At 39.8% G+C, this 21,830-nt stretch overlaps 1 protein-coding gene across 2 annotated transcripts in view; it reads right to left on the bottom strand.

Moving 5' to 3' along the window:
• Positions 1-21,830, bottom strand: part of LOC126458143 (tuberin) — a 307,774-nt gene that overhangs the window by 158,941 nt on the left and 127,003 nt on the right. For both annotated transcript variants that reach the window (XM_050094996.1, XM_050094995.1), the window contains exons 14-15: positions 17,548-17,872; positions 3,843-4,039 (exon numbers count right to left, since the gene is read on the bottom strand). In XM_050094996.1, coding sequence (XP_049950953.1) covers positions 3,843-4,039; positions 17,548-17,872 — 522 coding nt within the window. The remainder of the gene's footprint in view (positions 1-3,842; positions 4,040-17,547; positions 17,873-21,830) is intronic.

The following is a 21,830-nucleotide window of genomic DNA, read 5'->3' on the forward strand; positions in this document are numbered from 1 at the left end:
TTTGGCGCCGTGCAGGTGAGCGCCACAATCAGGACTGCATATACCGAGGCACACAGGGCCAACACCCGGCATCGTGGTGTGGGGAGCGATCTCCTACACTGGCCGTACACCACTGGTGATCGTCGAGGGGACACTGAATAGTGCACGGTACATCCAAACCGTCATCGAACCCATCATTCTACCATTCCTAGACCGGCAAGGGAACTTGCTGTTCCAACAGGACAATGCACGTACGCATGTATCCCGTGCCACCCAACGTGCTCTAGAAGGTGTACGTCAACTACCCTGGCCAGCAAGATCTCCGGATCTGTCCCCCATTGAGCATGTTTGGGACTTGATGAAGCGTCGTCTCACGCGGTCTGCACGTCCAGCACGAACGCTGGTCCAACTGAGGCGCCAGGTGGAAATGGCATGCCAAGCCGTTCCACAGGACTACATCCAGCATCTCTACGATCGTCCCCATGGGAGAATAGCAGCCTGCATTGCTGCGAAAGGTGGATATACACTGTACTAGTGCCAACATTGTGCATGCTCTGTTGCCTGTGTCTATGTGCCTGTGGGTCTGTCAGTGTGATCATGTGATGTATCTGACCCCAGGAATGTGTCAATAAAGTTTCCCCTTGCTGGGACAATGAATTCACGGTGTTCTTATTTCAATTTCCAGGAGTGTAGAAGAGAGAACCGATATAGGTGCTCAGGGTACCCTCTGCCACACACCGTCAGGTGGCTTGCGGAGTATGGATGTAGATGTAGATGTAGATACCAGCACAGAAGATTTTTTTACATATACTTAAGATGTCCGTGGCCTAACAACTGAGTTTACTTATGAATGGGACACTGCAACACTGCTGAAAGAGAATCTACACACCCACGGCATCAACCTCATAGTGGGAAATGGAAGTTGAAAACTCAGAATAGAGAGAGAGGGCAGTATATGGCAGAAAGTTGCAAAGAAAGACCCAAAAGCAGGAACACAAGAATAGGCAGCAGGTAGCTTGATATCTGCTTGTTAACAAAGATGGATCAAAAGGGAGTGTCACCTACACTGATCACCCACAATATTACGACTACCTACTTAACAGCTGGTATGTCCACCTTTCACATGGATAACAGTGGTGACATGTCATGGCTGGAGTGAGCTGGCACCGTATCTGCCGCACAGTCTTTTTGTTGTGCCTATCTGCGACTCAGCATCTCCTCTATATGGTGAGTAGCAACTTTCCTTTTCATAATATTGTTACATTCCCCACTCTACACGTGGACAAGATGCTCACTGGACTACACGCACTCTGCATGTTTCTGACTAGCAGTCATCCCTCACCAGGTGAATATTAGCAGTAAGTTGGTGGTCATAATGTTTTGGCTGATCAGTGTATGGCAATGCATCGAAAAGCAAACAGCACTGCACCACCACATGATCACATCCTTTATCAGATTGGCGGCTGGACGGAATGGCTGCCCACTCAGAATAACTGACTGCAGCACACATGTGCTGTGTGTAAGATGCACTATCTGCACACTCAGGAAGCAGACGACACATTCTCCACCAAATGTCCTTAAACCATAAACCACCCAGACATTCACAATGGTTTTTAATGTCTAAATAGCTTCATCTCTTATAAGTACCTTAGTACAATATGGAGTGAGTATTTAGGGCACCCAACACAGAGGTTTAGTAAAACTTAAAAACCACAAAATCACACTATCACTCATATTTTAAATTTGTAAACACAGGACAGAATAACAATGACTAAAATAACTACTAATAATAACTGTTAAGAAGATACTGATGTCTCCCACACTAATACTAGATAAATTTCTGTAACACACATTTTGTACTTTATTATTTTATTTGTAGCTGTTATTTTTCAGCAACTGTAGTGTATATTTCAGAATAAAATGCAGTCTTTAGTTGCAAATATATTTTTATTCCCCTTTATCAGTTCCAGCAAATTAATTTGTTATCTTCAGAAACTTAGTATTGGTTTAGCAAATGTCAGTACCTTGTTCATAGAAGCATAATGCCATGATATGTCCAAAATCATACATATCATATGTGATTATTGTAAACACTCATCAACAAATTGATAATTTACAGTAACTGAATCACATGTATATACATGTCAGCTTGATGGTCTTCAAATAAATATGCCTTGTTGATCTCTATTCCAAGCCCCAAACTCTAGCTCCATGAAAGGGTGAGATGTCTATCGACCCTATGCAATAATTTTTCTTACAGGGGGCCGTGTAGCCTTGGTTGGAAAACTCATGCCATTATGCTTATTGCAACATTAGAAGACAGACATCAATTCATAACTAACAAATGTGGTCAAGTTGTGGAAGCTGAATTTTCATTGAACAGAATGTAGTAGGACATTGATAATCCGGTATGCCAGATTACCAAGTTCGCATTTAAAAGCCTGTATTAAAAAACCCTTTAGTTTCAATGTACAAATACAATTAACTTATTTATTAATCACAACAGGAGAGTCTACAGTATAAAAAAATGGAAGTATGTATTAATACCTTACTGCTCTATTAAATCAGTTTAGGGCTGAAAGTTTTAGAGAAGTTTAATATACATAAATATTTTTTTTTTATATTCCAACTAACACATAAAATAAGCACCACTGATTTGAAAAGATCAAGAACAAGCTAATTAATAAATATTGTTACCAAGAATTTGGTGCAGTTTAATTGGAATCTTTGTCTTTAGGAATAGCACAGATATTTGACACTGTCAAGGGTATGGAATACGTCAACTGGCATCTGCCACTGTTGGTTTAGCTGAAATTTTATTCTGAGTGCTCTGGAACATCACTGAAATGCTAACTTGTTTCCTGGACTAAGCACTTTCTTGACAAAAATTATTTTGTCAACTGGTATCTGCCACTGTTGGTTTAGCTGAAATTTTATTCTGAGTGCTCTGGAACATCACTGAAATGCTAACTTGTTTCCTGGACTAAGCACTTTCTTGACAAAAATTATTTTGTGTGATGTGCATATTCATAATTTCAGAAGCATTTTATTGTTGGCTACTCTCAGCGAATTTCACATAAGTGTTTAAGGCTTCTGCAGATTCAGCTCAGAGCTGTGAGTTGTACGTGTTCCATCATCATCACTCACCATTTCTGGTGCTTCCTGTGGGTTGAAAACACTTAGTAGTATTACATCATCAGTCATTTCTTCTTAGAAAGCTAAATTTGCGTCATGTCAGTCCATTCATCAACTTCCTCTTATGAAAATACAGTCAGTTCATTAGTGTAGTTGAATTTATAACACAATTTCAGAGAAAAGAGTTGTCAGTTCATTATCATTTACATTGGTTTCCACCGTGGCTTCTCTGACCAGTTTAGGCCACACTTTCCTCCAGGTCTTGTGCAATGTTGTATTTTTCACAGAAGTCCAAGCATTTGCAATGATGAAAATAGCATCATTAATGTTAAAATTGTGTTGAAACTGTTGGACACCACAATCCTAGCTTAGCAGCTTTTGCACAAAAATTCCTCTGTATCAGCACTTGAAATTTTGTACGATCCCTTGGTCCACGAGTTGAATTAGTGAGACGACATTGACAGGAAGACATGTGCAAAAAAAGTTTATGATGTGTGTTGGAATATCAGGTCTTCCGGATTATCAAGGTCTTACTGTATATTGTTGCACTGCTTAGCAGCAAACATTATGCAAGTAATTTATACTGTGTCTGGACATCTAACTAGAAATTTCATATTATTACTAAAAAGACTGTATTTAGAAATTGTTAATGTATCAACTTAATTGAAATGTGCACATCCTCTGAATACATATAAACATTATATTGAAATGTAGTCTATTTTACTCACTGTAGTGATGAACCTCACAAAGTCACGTCGGAATGGTAGCCGACACTTCAGAAACCATACAGCAATAACATGATGGGCCAATGACACCGTATAGTGATTATATTTAAAAGGGTTAGTGTAAGGCAATGAAATTGCAAACACTGACATGTACTGGTCTCCAACAAAGCTGCCAAACACTTTTGGTAGTCTTGTCAGTGCTAGAAAATAATTTAAAAAAGAAAAGGTTAAATGATGATGGAATTGTGGAACTGAAGAAATTATTATACACAACAGAAGCTGTAATAAGACTGAAATAATCACTTAATTAAGATAACTGTCAACAAGCATTTCTGAAAAATTCATAACATATTGTTCACTGACCGCCAGCATCTATAATTGCAGCTGATCAAGCACATGTTGTTACTAAGACAACTTTCAACACAGAACTGCTGCCTGTTTTGACCAAGTTCTCTATACACAAAGAGCATATGACTGTAGTATCACTGTAGAGATGACTCTCACTATGTCACAACAGGACAGCAACTAACACTTCAGAAACCACACTACAATATTGTGATGGGATGGGTGAGTGATGCAGGGTTGGTTCGGGGGTGCGGAGGGGGGGGGTTACGGGTTGTTGCGCGGGTGAAAATCCTAATGCCACCTCCTTTTAGACTGAGGGAACACCTGTACAGATGGCCAGGGACACAGTAACTCAGTATCTCTTGTGAAAAGGAAAGCCCTTCCAAATAAGTGTCAACAACCCCTTAACAGGGTGGACAAACTGCACGATGATAGAAGCTCACTCATGTGCCTGAAGTGGGAAACTGTTCATAAATGGATAAGAGTTTATTAAGGCTAACAACATAGGATGAGGAAGACAATGTGTAACAACAGCATAAAAGACCCGGTGGCACCCGTTGTCTCATTGGACAAATCTTGCATGCATGGGAATTCTCACTTGGATCTCTGGATGGAAAAATTCTCAGATGTGTGTTGCATGTTAGAGAATAATAAGGAGAGAAAAAGAGTATCTGGATTGAGAACTGGAAAATGAAAAGTAAGAACACAGAATAGTGTGTGTAAACTCGAAAATATGATGAGCGAAATGAAAATGTGCAACATTGATATCTTTGGACTAAGGGTGTTGATAAGGAGAATACGAACATATAGACTATGAAGTAATATTAACTGGAGGCGAAAAAAATAGAAAATGGTACTGAATATACAGGGGTAATCCCAAAAGTAAGGTCTCCTATTTTTTTATAAGCACAAAACTCTGTTTGTGTGGCAGTTGGTCACACTGTTAGGAAGAGTGCTTCACGCAATGTGTGTAAACATGCACACGCCGCACTGAGGCGCTCAGTCTTGGCTTGGCAGCCGTTGAGAATGGAGCTCCCATTAGATGTTACCGCCAAGTGCGAATTGCACGCAGTTATTCGGTTTTTCAACACAAAGGGCACTGCGCTGATTGAAATCCATCATCGATTGACGGAAGTGTGTGGTGAGTCATGCATGGATATCAAAAATGTTCGTAAGTGGTGTAGAGAGTTTGCAGCTGATCGGACCGAAACTCATGACAAACAAAGGAGCAGGAGACCATCAATTTCTGAGGAGACAGTGTTGAAGGTTGAGCAAAGCATGCACAAAGATCGGCCGATCACCCTGGATGATCTCTGCACGTTGGTTCCCGAGGTTTCTCGAAGCACCGCTCACAGAATTTTAACAGAAATATTGAACTTCCAGAAGGTGTGTGCAAGATGGGTGCCAAGCATGCTGACTGAGGACCACATGCGGTAATGAGTTGATGCTTCTCACGCATTTCTTCACCGCCTTGCAGCCAAACAGGACAACTTTCTGGAATCAATTGTCATGGGTGATGAAACCTGGGCATACCACTTTACACCTGAGACCAAGCAACTATCACACCACTGGCCACATCCTTCTTCGCCAAAGCCAACGAGCTGGTGGCAAGCTGGTATGACACGGGCATACAAAAACTGCCACAGCATCTACTAAAATGCATTGACAGAAATAGTAATTATGTCGAAAAATAGTTAAATGTTCAAGCTGTAAACTGATGTAAACCATTGTAGAAATAAACAGGTCTATGTACATATAAAAAAAATAGGAGACCTTACTTTTGGGATTACCCTCACACAAGAAAAAAATTTCTGTGGACATTAAGATGTGTATATGCAAATAAATACTTCCGTATTTTCAAGAACAAGAGTGGAAAAAGATTCACCAGTGGTGCTCCACTTCCGGCCATGGTCGTCGTGGTATACAAGAAGGTAACCAATTCAATCAGAGAAGTCACCCCCATAAGCAACAGGCTAATGACAATACACCTACAATGCACCAACAGGAAATATACCATGATCAATATACATAACCCTATCAACGGGGATAATGATAAAAAGACCCCAAATCAAAAGAGGAATTCTGGGCAACATTATACACAATGATGGCCAAGATCTCCACAGGTACCATAAAACCATCAGATACACATAGAGGAGTTTGACACAAAAAAGATCATAGAATCCAACATAAAGCAGGAAAAGGGAAAGACAACAATCAAACATGAGAAGTATTCCATAGGACGATTACACAAAAAGCAAAATAACTGATACCGCAGAAAAAGAACACTAAACATCCATGGTGGGACTCAGAAGCAAAAATCTCCGAAAACCTATATTGTTACAACGAATCCAGAAAACAGGCAGCAAAACTCTTTAGGCAAACCAAGTACATGAAGGACCAACTGGATGCTACAGATGAAAATTTCCACAGCCACAACACAAGAGAATTCTACAGGACTTCCACAAGGGACATCCATGGAAACACAGTTCAAAATGTATGATTCAGAAAACAAGATGGAAAACTTGCATTTCTAATCAAGAGAACTGTCAGGAAGTGGCACATTATTTTACTGACCACCCTAACTGCCCTGCACCTGAAGCAAGATTCCCAATACAGGACTGATCCTCCACTCACCTAGAATCACTCCCACCAACATGCAAATCCAAAAAAATACACTTACATTAAAAAAACAACAGGACACCTGGTGTACATGGCATCATTGCAGAACTACTAAACCTCGGACCAAAGTGTTTTCAGTAACTTACACAAATAATCACAACCACCTGCAAAAAGAAAGACTTCATACCGACTGGAAATGTGCACTTATCCACCTCCTGTACAAGAAAGGAGATAGGGAAAATGTGAACAACTACAGAGGAATCTCCCTGTTCCAAATCACCTACAAAATTTTCTCAGCATGCTTACTCTACAGAACACAAGAAAAGTTCGAACACAAAACTGGTGAATACCAGGCAGACTTTTGCCCCAATTGTTCATGCACAGAACAAATCTTCAATCTGAAAACAGTTCTAAAATACTCCAATCATTTGCACTTTCACAGATTTCAAGAAAGGATACGATTCTGTTGACCAACAATCCTTGTTCAACATCTTAGAACAACATGGACTCAATCCAAAAACACTATGACTAATCAAGACAGACACTCGGTGTCACAACATCGGAAGTTAAATTCATGAGTGACATCACTCACTAACAGAATTCTGAAACACATACAAAGGGTCAAGTCAACAACACCATGGATCACACATGTCAAACTTGACCTAGAAAAAGCACAAAACAATCAAATAGAAATTGGAGACAGAAATGCATACAGAGACAAGATATACATGTCAGATCAATGAAGTCTCAAAGACACCAGGGGAAAAGTGGACTGAGGATAGAGAGAGACTCAATGGACAGAAAATGAGAGAATTGTGAAAGATCAGAAAGAATGCACAAATGAAGCAGAATGCTTTCTGTGATCCTATAGGGCTCGACACATAGTGTCCCACAAAGGGCTTACACTGTTCGAATTTGACCCAATTGTGATTATATGACGCTGTCATAATTAGCATGTGATACCATTCTTTTTTTTCTGTTGTTTACTTTCGGGTGCCAGAAACTACATGTAAGTAAAAGATGGTTGGAAAATTGTCCTTGGAGCAAAGAAAGTGGATTTTAAAGTGTTTATGGAAATTTGAAAACATGAGAGAAGTATAGAGACGATGTCAGTCAAAGTTTGATATTGCACCATGGTCTCATGTACCAATAATTAAATTATGTGACAAATTTGAGAGGGTAGAAAGTTGGTGTGATCTGAGATATGAACAGTGTGGCAACAAGAAATCAGTAGTGGATGAAATATGAGTGGACACAGTGGTAAAAGCTTCCACAATATCCCCAAAGAAGTCCATATGGCAATGTGTGCATGAATCAGGTGAATGCAAATCAAGTGTTCACTGCATTTTAAAGCAAGCAAAGTGGAAACCCTACATTCCCAGATCTATTCATGCAATGAATGGGGTGACACAGATAGGCACCTCAAATTTTGTGAATGAATTTGTAATGATGAAAAGCTGACTGATATTGTTTGGTCTGATGAGATGACGTCTAAATTCAATGGAACCATCAATCGCCGTTCTGTGTGTACTGGGCAAGAGATGATGATCATGTTAAGGAAGAACAAGCTGTTAATCTTCCTGGGTTATCAGTGTGGTGTGGTACGTATATCAGAGGACTTTTAGAGCAATTTGTTTTTTGAAGGAACTGTGATAGTTGTAAAGTACCATACTCTGTTGCAGGAACAAATTTTGTCAGCTGTTCACCAACTGTAGGGAGATAAAAATTGTTTCTTTTCATCAAGTCTGTGAACCATCACATTACCATTGTGATGTGCAGCAATTCCTGGTATAAATGTGTTGAGAGATGGACAGGTCAATGATGATGTGTTGGGTTTCCATCCAAATCTCCTGATATAATGCTGTTAAGACTTCTTTCTGTGTGGAACTCCAAATGATACAGTCCATGTCACAAAGACACAAACAGTGGGTGACATGAAAGAGGTGACTGTGACTGCCTGTGAATCCATTCCAAAGGCAACCAAAACACGTGTGTTGATCTGTCCCTCAACAGTGCAGACACTGTAGTGCTCCCCAAGGAGGATATTCTGAACATCTTCAACAGTAAAACATCATCAGTACTGTTGTGACCATCCATGTAACTTAAAATTCATAGTTTTTGTTATTTTTGTTTGAGTTATTTAAGTTCAAACACTGAGGTGTAACATACCATGTCAGCAAAGTGATGTGTTACACAGTGTTTTAGTATTAATGAATAATGACTGCCAAACATACAGTTAGTTTTGATTAGTTCGTTTATGAAGTTTGGGCACATGTATTGCAAGACCTTGTATTATCTGTGCAAGTAACCGAGCATGGATGGACACAGTGTTCCTGCACAATGGGGTAACACCAGCAGTTTGGTCAGTGATTACTCCAGGCAGCTGTGTCCCCTACCTTGGAGATATGCTTCACTCTATGGAATATAGAGCACACCACAACAATGGGTTGCGTTGGGAAAGAGAGAGGAGAGAGTCAGTCTGGTATGGAGTCTAATGGTGTGTTAACTCTGAACTATCAATTTGCATTACTTGACGTAATTACGAAATGATAATGGCAGACAGCTGTATGGGGTTTTAGCAAGGTTTCATTCCTTGCACAGGCCAAATTATACATGAGACGAAGTGCACAAAAGGAAGAAGGAAGATATCAAGAGGAGATATACATTCCAAGTAAGCAGAGAACATCCAACAGAAATCTATGAAGAAAATTCAAAGGGAAAAGTAAATACCATAATAATGAGGGGGGAAAAAAGGAAGGGAGCAAGGAACATTATAGAGTTTAATGTCCACTGACAGAAGGAAATCAGATGCACCCTTTCAATGAAACCCCCTAGCATTTGCCTTAGGTGATTTAGGGAAATCACGGGAAACCTAAATATGGATAGCTGGAAAGGGATCTGAACCATCGTTGTCCTGAATGCAAGTTCAATGTGCTGAACACTACACCACTTCACTCACTATATAATTATGGGAGACTGGAGTACCAAAATATATAAATATAAGCAAAATAAGATATGTGGGGTATATGGACTTGAAAAAATAAACAAAAGCAGAGAGAAGAACTAATAGCCTTCAGTGATTGCTCTGATACCTGGACTGCAAATGTTTTAAGAACTATCAACATGGATTGTATATTAGGAACCCTCATGGTGATACTGCAAGATAACAGATAAATTATAATCAACCAAAGATTCAAAAACATGATCAAAAAGACACTGACTTTCCCTGTATCAGACGCTGATACAGATCATAACATGCTGGCAGCAGACACAAAAAAAAAGGTTGGAGCATATTAAAAGAAGATAAATGTTAAGAAAATAGGATGTGATAAAGTTGACCACTGAATCTGAGGCCTTCAAACCAGGGAGAAAAAACGAAAATTCAGCAGATTGTATCAAAATACAGGAAAAAGGAATATAATTAATATCATAATCCTGAAAGCTTTCGAAAAGGAGGTTAAAAAAGAAGGAAAAGAGCTACCACTATCCACCACGTCTGCAACAGCCTCTAAAGTTCCACCCATCCCCTCGCAGCTGACAAACCTTGCCTCCCAGACCTACTACCCCCCTTACAAACTCCCTCCCATCACCATATAGAATTCGGAGCCTAAAGAGACCCGAAGCAGTGTCATAAACCTTTCCTCCAAACACTTAATCCCAGTCCTTTTGCCCCACTCCCAAATTCAATTATGCTGGACTTGTTAAAAACCTTCTTGCTTCCTTGCAATCCTTACAGTGGAAACACTTTATTGCCACCAACCTTATCAACCAGACTCAACCTAAAACTAAAGTTGAATCCTGCCTGACTCAGTTCATTCCTCCATCAAACTGTGATCCACCTTCACTGCCCTGAAACCACCCTGTTAACTTTCCAGAATTTCCATCGTTCCCAAATCTCTCAACATGCACGCTAATCTTACATCCGCAGAAAGAACTGCAATCTAGTACCCAAAACCTGATCCTGACATTATAATCTTACCTGCTGACAAAGGTTCCACCACTATAGCTTTGAACCACAATCATTACCTCACAGAAGGACTCCGCCAGCTGTCAGATTCATCCACCTACAAACTTCTGCCACAGTGACCCCATTTCAGAAATCTAACAGGATTTCCAGTCTCTCCTCAAATCCTTAGGCCCGTCCCAGAACCTCTCCACAGATCTATCTCTCACTGCATACCTACCACTCCCCACACTCCTACCTTCTACTTGCTTCCTAAGGTCCATAAACCCAACCACCCAGGATGTCCCATTGTGATCAGTTACTGTGCACCTGCTGAGAGAATATCTACTCACACAGACCAACACATTCCACTTATTAGCCACACTCTACCCTCCTATTGAAAGATAACAACCATTTACTCCAACTCTGCATAAATGACGTTCATTTACCACCAAGTGCCCTGCTTATCACTATTGATGTCATTCCCTTTATAACAACATCCCTAATGCCTAGAACCTTGATGCTATTGAACATTATCTTTCGCAACACCCAAAGAATTCCAAACATACAACCTCCTTCCTGACCACCATGACCAACTACATCCTCATCCACAATTATTTCTCCTTTGAAGCACTACCTACAAATAAATCTGTGTTATAACGCCTCACATGGTTCAGATTCACTGATTACATCTTCGTGATCTGAACTGGGGCTGAGGATACCCTATCCACATTCCTCTAAAACCTCAACACTCTCTCCCCCGAATGAGATTTTCACTCTGCAGCGGAGTGTGCGCTGATATGAAACTTCCTGGCAGATTAAAACTGTGTGCCCAACTGAGACTCGAACTCGGGCACACAGTTTTAATCTGCCAGGAAGTTTCACTCTCTCCCCCATTCACTTCACCTGGTTCTCCTCAATCCAATGAGCCACCTCCCTCAATATTGACTTCTACCTCAAAGAAGCTACATCAGTACCTCCGTCCATATCGAACCTACCAAGCACCAGCAATACCTCCACTTCAACAGCTACACTCCATTCCATACCAAAGAGCCAGTTCCTTACAGCCTAGCCACCCACGGCTGTCATATCTGCAGTGAGGAGCAGACCCTCTCGAAATATACACAGTTTCTCACTGAGGCCTTCGCAGACCGAAATTATTCTCCCAACCCTTTACTGAAACAGATCTGTCCCGTGACTCTCCAGTCACCCACCACCTACCCAAGTCACACCGTGAGGCCACAGAAGAACATTCCCCTTATGACTCGCTACCATCCAGGACAGGAGCAAATTAATCACATTCTTCACAGGAGTTTTGACTACCTGTACTAAACGGCCTCCTATTCCACCAATGCACCCACAGTCTTTTTACTTATCTCCTTGTTTTCTGCTTTCTTTCCCCTTCCCTCCTCCTCCTCCTCCTCCTCCTCCTCCATCTAACCACTGAATTGTACCTGGTTACCATAGCATCACCCCACTTCGTAGATGTTTGCTACCACAAGCAGCACTTTACTGTCCACTAGCCCTGACCTGCTATTCCTCCCCCTCCCTCCCTCCCTCCTCCTCACCCCCCACCCCCCCTACCCACGTTGGTTCTTCTCCCATTATGCACAGTTGCTATCAGTCTGTCAGTCTGTCCTTGGCAATGAGACACAGTGGTTATTTATGTGAGTTACGTTTGTGTTAATATGGGTGTGTGTGTGTGGGGGGGGGGGGGGGGGCATTGTTTTACTCCAGAAGAAGGCCTTTTGGCCGTAAACTTACTTGCCCAGCTTGTCTGCAATTCAACATCTCCACTATATGGTGAGTAGCCATCTATCCTTTTCCTAAAACTGTTTTTTTTTCTAGTGTCATTTCTACAAATTTTTACTGTTGTTAGTAATCACCATCAAACATTACAATTTTTGAAATTAAGTTTCCACTTACTACTTTTCTAAGAATAGCAACTGGTATTTTTTATCTCTCTGCCATAACCAAATGGAAGTTGTTTATTTGCCTTCCACTTTTCTTGCATATCTGTAACTTCCCATTACTTTAATGTATTACAATTATTTGTTGTGTTTTGGTGTTATAGATTTACATTACAAATTATATTAAGGTGGTGCTATGCCAAGTACAGCTGTTAGACAAGTATAAAAATAATCAGCAACCACAATATTCCTAATGTCTAGCTTTTAGAACCATGTATTACATCTTCATGGGAGGAAAGATGGAGAGGACAGGTCCGCAGAACCCAGAGTAATAGGGTTCCAATTCGTATGAGGAGGAAGAAAGGCAAAAGACCCTATAAAAGTTGTAAGCTTTGAAGGGGGTCACGAAATGGTTACCTCAAAATGACCTTGAATCCTGTTTTCGCGTTGAAATCAAGATCAAGTTCATTTTTCCAAATGGTAATCCCTATTTTTTATTCCATATTCGTATTCTACATGAAAAAATGCATTGTCTGTTGGGAACATTTTTTTCAAAAACCAATGGTTTGTCACCAGAGGGCACTTCATTGTAACATTCCCAGGTTACCAGTATTTGAGAACGAAGCAAGATTGGGAAAAATTTTCAATGTAAATCTTGTACAATTTCTGAACTCTATCCACTGGTAAAATTTTCATGAACTTGAAATGGTCTTGAAATTCTTCAGTAGGGATTAACCTGAAGGCAAATAACGTCAGCATTAGCGGGGTGCCGAATCAGAGACTAGCACTGTGCTTGTGCCAGCACAATCAGAGGAGAGAAGGGTGGAGCTTTGAGGCTAACTATTAAATGTCATTGTCGGGTATTTTAAATCATGACTGGGGGGTTCAGAGAAATTTTACTTTTGGAGACTCCGAAAATTTCTCGGCCATGCTCACTTAGAATGATTCTTTGCTGGTGTGACTCTCAACAATTTTTCTCTTATGGACTTAGAAAAACGTGTGTTAAGGGATTTAGAAAAATACCACCTTGTTGAACTCTGATGAATTTTGCCTCGCGCAACTTAAGACCAATCATGTCTCATGATATTTTAATCAGTTCCTGTGAATTAAAATTTTTCCAAATCCCAACAAGCAAAATTATTCTCAACATGAATGTTTGGAGCCCATAATAGAAAAATTTATCTGAGTCACTTTGTCTTGCAATTGACCTTCTCTGGCCAATCTTTCATTTTTGCCTTCTATCCATATCTGGAAAGGATGGATATCATGGGGTATTTCACTATTTTATTATTTACATCAACATCGAGATATGTAAAGGTGGCCTCTTGAAAAACACACATCCGTTAGACACCTACGTAATTTTCTGAGAGAACACACTTAAATACTATACGTTCTGGCTTCACATTGTGGCATAAACAACAGCGAGCAAGTGTAAACATATGGGTCGCGTATATTGCAATAAGTCAGTTGTCCTGCAACATGCTTGGCGGATGTTTCATTCAAGGTAAAACCTAAGAAAACCAATAATAGCAAATGCGATCAGTACAATTTATTTTTCATCTCTAATCTGTCTGAAATGGCTGATTACATGCTGTTAGAAATAGTGAGAATGATAAAAATTTCTGGCAAGTGCCGCGCTAATCATGCAACCGTGCAAAAGATTATGTACCAAAAGGTATCCCGATACCCATCATCCCACAAAGGTTACAGTTAGGTCTCTGGTAAGATGAACTGAAAGAGGACCTTGAAAAGGCAGAGAGGAAAGACAGGCCCAAGAGAGGCGATTGCACTGGGAGTTCATGCTATTGTCGCTGTAGATCCACACCTTTCGACACAGCAGAATCAGTGAATACATGGTGTGCCTCAATCAGTGGTGTCTCTTGTTTTAAGGTACTTTAAATTCCACCTGTATCGCTCATATCGCTTACATATCACCCAAGCAACTAAGCCTGGGGATACTGAGAGACACCTAGCATTTTGTCGATGGGCCAATACGCAAATATCTCTTGATCCCCTTTTCTTCACATGCACACTCTTTACAGATGATGCAAACTTCAACAACATGGGAGGAATCAATCTCCATAATGCGCACTACTGGGCGGAAGCAAATCCTCGCTGGCAATGAAATCGCCAAACACTCAGACGGTGGTCAATCAATATCTGAGCAGGCACAGTTGGAGATTACATGACAGGTCCTCTTTTTGCGGTGAAACATTGAATATCTTCATATTCTCTAGAATCTGGTGCTTTCTTTACTACAAAATATCCCCCTAGACATATGAGCACATATGAAGTTTCAACAGGACGGCACCCCTGCACATCAGGCCTTGCCTGTCAGAAGGTACCTCAATGTAACTTACCCAAATTGATGGATTGGTATCAGTAGTGCAATTTGTGAATTCTCACCAAGGTTGCCAGACTTAACACCACTGGACTACTTCTTATGGGGAGCTGTGAAGCAGAAGGTGTATTCCACTCCCCCAACAACACCAGAAGATATTAGAGAAAGGATTGTGGCAGCTTTCCAGGCAATCACTCACCAGACACTGAATGATGTCGAGACCAGTTTCCAACAGTGTGTGTCACTGTGCATTAGACATTAGGCAAAATGGGCAGTTGATCTAGCATCTGAGACCCTAAATTTCCAGTGAGAACCATGTTAATCAAACCTTTTCATGGATAATGATGTGCAAAGTCCACTAGGCAACCTCCATGTGGTGCACATCAGGTTCTGCAAACACCGAGGGTATTTTGCTTTTAGGTTAATCCCTACTGAGGAATTTCAAGGCCATTTCAAGTTCACAAAAATTTTGCCAGTGGACAGGGTTCAGAAACCATACAAGATTTTCTTTGAAAATTTTTAACGATCTCACTTTGTTCTTGAGATATTGGTAACCTGGGAAAGTTACAGTGAAGTGCCCCTTGGTGACAAACCATTGGTTTTTTGAAAAAGAGTTTCTTACAAACAATGTGTATTTTTTCATGTAGGATATAAATATGGAATAAAAAGTAGGGGTTACCATTTGCAAAAATGAACTTGACCTTGATAACAGGGTCGCAGGTCATTTCGAGGTAACCACTCCATTATCCACTTCAAACCTTACAACTTTTACTAGGTGCCTTTTTTTTTTTTTTTTTTTGCAGAATTGCGCCACTGCAGAGAGATCGGCCGTTATAGATTAAAATGGGACACTCTGTAAAAATGTTATGGAATACAACTTAACCCAGGAGATTATTGATTAAATTACGCATATCTTTACAGTATAATTTCATAACCTCAGACCTCATTACAAATTTTGATTTGAAACTGTCAAACTGTCAAGTACAGAAAATTCTACTCTCTTCTTTCAGTAAGTCACAGATACTGAATCTTGTGCGTATCCGATACTCCACTGACTTTAATACTTCATCAAAGAGACAATTCATCTTTCATTTGTGTGAAGTGTCAGCTTTCACAATAAAAAATTTAACATTACAACAACAGTCCCACTATTAACAAAATACACTGTAAACTTCAATTACCTAAAGTTTTAGTGTTGTTCTGATAAAATATTTAATTCAGCCAACCTGCGTTTACTTGCAATTCCTCTTGTACATTAAACATACTTTGAACTACTATTTCAAGTAGTCAGTGTTGTTCCCATTTTAATCTACAGAGACATAATTTGGGCAAATGTCAAGTCACGTGGCATATCTCACAAAGAAGTTTTTAGCTGCTACTTCTTAAGCCTTTTAGCACCAAATATGATTTAACCATGAAAATTTATTATTAGTTGTGGAGTCATACTACTATATCTTCTTCTCAAATCAAAGCAAAGTTTGCATCCTTCTTTTTGATTATTGACACAATGTGACAACTGTTACAACTTTCAAACAAAGTGTTGTTGTGAATATATTTGAAAGGTATTGATTGAGTACACATAATTGCACTGACAACCTGAGAAATAATTTGAATTCAGATTAGTTTCCCAGTTTTGCAGAGATTGTAACCATTTTCAAAATATTTTGTGTCAATAACGACTTGTCCTTTTACTGTTCATATGCCAAATCCAAATGAGGCATGATGAAGAAGTATAATTCAAATTAGGGACACATTTGGTAAATTACAAGTTTAATTATACATAAATTATAAGTTTAACTGCAGAAAGGAAGGAAGGGCAGAAGAAAGGAAAGAAAGGCATTTAGGATTTAATGCCCCATCAACAATAAGGTCATTAGGGACTGAGTGTGCACTGTGATTTGACAGAGATGGTATAGGATACCAGCTTTGTCCTTTTCATAGGAAATAGTCCAGCATTTTGCTTTACACTGTGTTAAGAAACCATGGGAAACATCAATCTGTATGCTCAAACGTGAATCTGAATCTTGCTTCTACTGAATCTAAGTCCACTGCGTTAACTACTGTGCCATCTTGCTTGTGCCACAGAAAGGTGTATGTGAGATATATTGGATAACATTTGTGTGACAGAGTAGGTAAGTTATTAGACCTCCACTTCAATGATTTAAAACATTTAATAAAAAAAAAAAAACTCGGCAGTGAATTTTTTCACAAGTTACTTCTGGTGACAGAACAATTTGTAATTTTTGTTACACAAAACGTGGTTTTTGATTATCAAAAACAGTTCTATGTATACAAACATTAAATGTGTTAAACATGAAGTGAAATCAAGGTTAATTTTATTCCTCTAAAATTCAGTGAATCAATTACTGCATTTCACTTATCACTGTAGACTGAGGGGTTACCTACAAATGAAAAAGATAATTAACTAATCAGTCTTAAAAGCTCAGATTTTATTGCAAGTTTTATAGTCTTTTAAATTTTAAAATAAAGACACCTGAGACTTTTAGGAATGCATGGCACTGAAAGGAAAAAAACAGTAAATTTACTAACTTGATAAGAATTCGAGGATAGGTATGGCAATATGTACTGTTGCAGAGATCTTTGAAAGATTGAGCAACACTTCCGGCAACAATTTATGCATAGCATCACGCATCTCAAGCATGCAGGTTGTAAGAGCAGTAATGCACTGCCTTGCACAGCGCGACATGAGCCCATATTCAAGACACTTGATGGTACGTTGCTGAAGAGCAGGATCCAGCTGGGCGTGGTATGGTGCAAGTGATGCAAGCACCGGTATCACATGGGCCTGCAATTCAGAGCGCGTCATGCGCACACCTCGCAAGGCTTCAGGAAGACCCAGTGATTTGTCACTAACCTGTCCAAAGAGAAAGATATTGTTGTCAAACAGAAAGATAATTTTGCTCTATGAATCTGTCCTATGAATAAATGTTATAGGAAGAAGTAACTAGATGATCATCAAGACACATTACAATCTGCATAAATTCACATAGTAATATTTCATACAATGTTACGACGTATCAGTTATCTGTGTACACAGAGATATAATGTTCTGACATTAAAACATTCACAGCAGATTAATGTAAAAAGACCGACTGCAGATGAAATGTTGAATGTTAATTTTTATGTACTATCATTACATTATTGCAGCAAATAATAAAACTGAATATAATTGGTTAGAATAAGGCCAAAAACCTGCCACATTTTATTCTTGCATATGAAAACACATCAAGAAATTTATTTCTTTAATTAGTTGGTGGTTTCCTCAGCTTCTGTAAGTGTAACTCTCTTTTAAGCTGAGAATTTGCTAGGATTACCATCTTAATAATTCGCTAAAATAGGTTATTCTTTACGGTGCACAATTTTAAAAGCAAACCAACAGTTTTTTCACTACAATAACACCATAAAAGCAAAGAACATAAATATCTGAGGGAGCCAGACTAATGACCTGCCACTCAAAGCAACATGGAAAGGTAGAGTCAGTCAGTCAGTCAGTCTCTCTCTCTCTCTCTCTCTCTCTCTCTCTCTCTCTCCCCCCCCCCCTCCCACCCACCACCCCTCTTTGCATGGTCACTAACATTTGACAAGTCCACAGCCAAGCAAGTAAATGATTGGTTTCATAAGAGAGGACTGTGCTTCAAATCCAGCTTACCAGATTTTTTTTCTTTATTCCCATATAATTCTAATAACAAATTTATTGTGAATGTGCAAATTATCAATACCTAAAGAATTATTTATTGTTTTCATAATTTTTAGGCTGAAAATTCTGGTTTTCTCAAAAATTTTGGAATTAGTTTCCTATTATAACCATATTCATGCAGATAATGTTCCAGCTCACCATGAGCCCGTTTTCTCAACATCTGCACAGGCACATTTCGACCCACCATGAGCCTATTTTTTTCTGGTATACATCTAGCTACCGCACAACTCATTGTATTAACTCCTTTTACCAGTAATTCTGCAGTTAATTTTGATCCACCAGATACAGCTGCATGTGCACAAACAACTTTTGGTTGGTGGAAGGAGAAAGGGAAGTGTTAAAAAACCAGAATACTTCATTTGTGCATTAGCCCCCTACACAGTTACATGCAAACACACCAAGGCCTCTAATTTTACAATTACATGTAGTGATGTGCCTGCTACTTCACAGCAAGGGACAGTGAGCCTGATTGTGTATCCAAATTGCTTTACACTGAAATTTCAAAAGAGCAATTAAAAACTGTACTTCTGTACAATGAACAGCTCCTTCTACAAAACAATCTCATCGCTTCAAAACCTTCTGCTGCAATAACACAAGAACATGTGGAAATTAGAGAAGAAATATTTCATAAAATTTTCAAAATGCTACCAGAGAACCAACTCATAACATAAGACTGACTAATTGCCCACAAAAATATCAGTGGAGAGGATTTGTCTGAAGAAAGTGAAGTAGTCATCATCATCTTCAGATGATAACTAGCCCAAAAAGAAGCAGGTGAAAACAGACAGTGATTAAGTACCACTGGGCTACAAGATTATGGTTATCAATATAGCGAGAGAGTATCCAGGATGGAGTTCGGTTGCTCTTCACAGAAGGAGAGCATCATGCCTCAATAGCATGAAAGATATGAAAAGATGGGAAGTACACATTTTAAAAAAGCTGCAATGAGGAATGAACAACTTAAAACAATTGATGTGTGGACCTCTGTTTTATAGAAGCTCAAGATTGTAATCAGCAGCTGATGACAAGAAACTTGCAACAATGACTCCTGCTGCTGCAGGCCCAATTTCCTGATTGGAATTTCAAGCTTCTGGCTCATAGGTAATGCTCTTCAAATGAAGCCATCTGAAATACCAGAGAAAAGTCACCACATCTGGAACTAAGAGTGAAAGTGTTTCACTGCAGAAAGTCCTTGAAGCAGCAGCAAATTTCCGAAATCAGAGTCTAGCTCTCATACCAAAATATGACAAGGGCTTTGTTATTAACACTGATCAAATAAGTATCACAGAGAAAAGTACCTGACTCATTTACATCAATTGAGATACAATTTTTACAGAACATATTTATCCCAGGGTGCCAAAAACAGTCAACTTATGACCAAATTCTTGCCAAGCGTGGAACAAAGGTGGTTACTGTGCAGCGAAAGGATGTGCATAAGGTGACATATTTGTGCACTCCACAATACGCTGTCACCTTATCTGGAAAATTACTAAAAATGGTCTTCCTTTGCTTGCAAGAGATCACTGGCTCCTTTGAACCAAGAATGAAAAACAATCAGCATAAGAACATGCATACAAATACAAAAACGTTATGCTAACATCTTCAAAATCCGACAAACTCTCAACAGTATGATACAAGAAATTTCTAATTGACATCGAAGACATACATGAGAGAACAATTTCTTTTGCTCCTCTATTCATGAGGAGGGCAAATGAACCTGGACTTTTACAATGTAACTTTTCGAGATAGAGAGGATCTGTCAAGGTGCCCGTATTGAAGAAACTCCTCCACAATGTACTCCACTTGTGCAGCTTTGTGACATTTATTTTTACAGGTAGGTGGAAAATCTTATATAGCGACTACAAAATTGCTCATACATAATCAAATACAAAATAGAGAGCTTCTAGAGAATACTGCATAAAAATTCAATCAATTGTACAGCATCAGTTCTCTGCACCAATATTTGACGATTTACTTGGTATGCATGGTATGATGAAAAATTCTGTGATAACCAACACCTGTTTACAAATAAAAACCAAATTTGTTTTGCAATAGGCACATTGAAAAAACCACACACACACACAAAAGCTTGACGTACATTACATGATATGTATGTCACAAAAACAATATTGTTGTTTTCCATATTTTTATGAGCAGTGTCACCCTGATTCATGCATTGGTTGGTTGGTTGGTTGATTGGGGTTGAAGGGACCAAACAGCAAGGTCATCAATCCCTTGTTTCAAATGTGGTCCAGTCAGATGGATTGACATCTCAGAAAAGTCAAAACAATAAAAGGTAAAAGGCTAAAAAATGTGAAAGAGCAGTTGTGTTGTCAATATGGCAGATAGGACAAAGAAGGAAGCTGAAAATCACAGTGAAGAGATGCAACGCGGAGCCCAACCGGTAAACCCGCCCGAGGGCAGGAATCAGGTGGGTGACATACTTGGTCTGGGAACAAGATAGAATAGGAAGGATGAGTGGGAGAGAAACGGACAGCTATTGCATAAGAAACCAGAAGCTGGGATCGCCGAACAGAAAAGGGAGGGGGAGGGGGGGGGGGGGGGGGAGCCCAGCTTCAACCAGGGGACTATCAACAGGGCTGGTAGGGAAGGCAGTGGTGGCCGAACGGATACCGAAATGGTGAACTGGATCCAGGAAGGACAGTGTGGAAGGGGCAGCCAAACCATGAACTTGACAACCATAGTCCAAGTGAGACAGTACTAAAGCCCGATAAAGGCGGAGAAGGGTGAAGCGGTCCGCACCCCAAGAGGTGTGGGCAAGGAAGAAAAGGACATTGAGTTTACAGAAACATCCTACTTTCAGAAGTCTGATATGAGGCAGCCAAGTGAGCTTGTTGTCAAAAAGAAGACCCAGGAAATGAAACTGTGGGACCACAAGTAATCGTTGTGCATCGAGATAGAGCTCTGGATCAGGGTGGACTGTAGTACGGCGACAGAGGTAGACCACCCGCAGTTTTAAAGAAGAGAATTGAAACCCGTTTGGACGGCCCATGCAAAGGCATGCCATATAGCTCCCTGGAGCTGCTGCTCTGCAGAGGCCATCGAAGAGGAACTAACCCAAATGCAGAAATCATCCACATACAGAGCAGGGGTG

Source organism: Schistocerca serialis, chromosome 2, assembly GCF_023864345.2.
Source record: "Schistocerca serialis cubense isolate TAMUIC-IGC-003099 chromosome 2, iqSchSeri2.2, whole genome shotgun sequence".
In the NCBI taxonomy this organism is placed as follows: Eukaryota; Metazoa; Arthropoda; class Insecta; order Orthoptera; family Acrididae; genus Schistocerca; species Schistocerca serialis.